General features: G+C 35.1%; 1 protein-coding gene across 1 annotated transcript; it reads left to right on the top strand.

Annotated features, from left to right (window-relative positions):
* The first annotated feature begins 336 nt into the window (after nucleotides 1-336).
* On the top strand, nucleotides 337-1726 carry LOC114714743 (ankyrin repeat-containing protein ITN1-like). The gene is made up of 2 exons (XM_028899511.1): nucleotides 337-732; nucleotides 1115-1726. The coding sequence occupies exons 1-2, from the start codon at nucleotides 337-339 to the stop codon at nucleotides 1724-1726; spliced, it is 1008 nt and encodes a 335-aa protein (XP_028755344.1).
* The last annotated feature ends 204 nt before the right edge of the window (nucleotides 1727-1930 follow it).

Genomic DNA, 1930 nt, shown 5'->3' with positions numbered 1-1930 from the left:
CATCGTTTGCTTCGATGGCTCATCTTCTTTGCTTATAACTTTATAGGTAGGCGTATCTTCTAACTAACATATCATGCTTCCAAAAATTACATACCATTCTAAAGTTTTTTATTATTAGATAGGCCCGTATATTGTATGCAGCATTATTTATGACACATAAATAGCATAACTTGTTATAAATTTTATATTTGATATTGAGGATTATTATTGAATTTATTGATATATTGACATATACTGATATATTGACATATACTGATATCGATTCTCATCACCTCAGTTAACCAAAAAAAAAAAAAAAGAGTACGTCTCATTGTAGGAATCAAGAAAATAAAAGAGATGAAGTTACAGCAAGCACAAGCAAATGAACATGTTGATCTAGTTTGTGGGAATGCAAACAAAAAAGATGAAGCGCAAACTATAGCAAATGCGTTATTTCGGGCAGTGAAAGAAGGGAATGTTGAGTTTGTGGTTAAAATATCAAAAGCAAATCCTGAAATCTTGCTCAGTGTGGACAACTCATATCGAAACATTTTCTACCTTGCCATTGAGCATCGGCAAGCTAGGGTTTTCAACCTTTTCCATGAGCTTCACTTCAAGGATGCCTTTGCTTGTAGCAAAGATATATTTGGAAATACTTTGCTGCGTGCGGCAGCTGCAAAGGCTCCTGACATCATTCTTAACCGCATCTATGGACCAGCGTTACAAATGCAAAGAGAGCTAAAATGGTTCAAGGTTAGTTTTGAAATTCTCATGACAGATAGCTTATTGGTCATATGAAATTCCACGCTAGTGCTTTTTAATATCGAATTGGTAATTAAATTAGTGAAATTATTGATGAGTTTAAGGTTCACTGAAAAAAAAAAAAACACATGCATTGATTTTCCTTTTTCTTTAATTTTTGTTGTTCTCTGAAACATTCAATTGATTATATAGATACTCTTTCAGTCCTGAATATAAGACCCATTTTGTAGTATAAATTATATTACAAGATATGTCCTATATTAAGGACCGGGGGAGTATATATGTGTATGGTGTCTGATTTTGCTTAGAATGTGAAATACAATGCCTTTGTTGGCATTTAAATATTAATTAGCACCACTTGGAATAAATGCAGGAGGTTGAGAGCATAACGCCTCCAAGCTTTAGGGTACTTCAAAACACTGAAGGCGTGACAGTTGAAGAATCGTTTAGAGAGCATCACAGAGAATTAATGAAGCAAGGAGAAGAATGGATAAAAGCAATAGCATCTTCTTATTCTCTTGTTGGCATCTTAATTGTCACTATCACATTTGCTGTAGTTTTTACTCTTCCGGGAGGAAACGATCAAAATTCTGGACTCCCATTATTCATAAAACAAACGAGTTTTGATGTTTTTATACTCTCAACCATAGTATCCCTCGTCGCTTCCTCAACTTCAGTTCTGATGTTTCTGGCCATCCTTACGTCTCCCTTTTCAGAAGAAGCATTCCTCAATTTCTTACCTTCAAAGTTGCTTTTCGGTGTTTCTACACTTCTTACCTCCATGGTGGCTATGATCATCACATTTCTCTCTGCCATTCATCTCACCCTGAAGCACTCAAATTATCATGGGGCTATCCTGCCCATTATTTTATTCACAAGTGTTCCCATCTCTTATTCCCTGTTGTCACTGATTCCTGTTGTTCGTAACACAGCCTTTTCTGCTTATGGGACTGTCTTTAATAGGAAAGTGGGACTATTGCTATGAAATGTATATGTAACGCGATCTTTAATAATAAAGGAAGCTGTGGCCGTTGCAGATATTATTATGACTTGAAATATTATTTATGCTTTTAGGACGGGTTCAAAGCTTCATTTATTAAATATTTGTCTAGAGAATTTCTTCTGATAAGGAGAAAATGGATGTAAAGAGACTTCATTTCAGCTTTTATTGGAAGCCCAAGATAACCCT

Source organism: Neltuma alba, unplaced genomic scaffold (assembly GCF_004799145.2).
Source record: "Neltuma alba isolate B1F8T4 unplaced genomic scaffold, ASM479914v2 tig00011541_pilon, whole genome shotgun sequence".
Classification (NCBI taxonomy): Eukaryota; Viridiplantae; Streptophyta; class Magnoliopsida; order Fabales; family Fabaceae; genus Neltuma; species Neltuma alba.
Note: the sequence above shows the minus strand (reverse complement) of the source record. Positions and strands in the feature narration are given on the sequence as shown.

Excerpts from the sequence above, each read along its gene's own strand:
- LOC114714743 (XM_028899511.1), top strand. The coding sequence starts at position 337 with ATGAAGTTACAGCAAGCACAAGCAAATGAACATGTTGATCTAGTTTGT. Across the intron at positions 733-1,114 it reads GAGAGCTAAAATGGTTCAAG|GAGGTTGAGAGCATAACGCC; the intron begins GTTAGTTTTGAA and ends GAATAAATGCAG.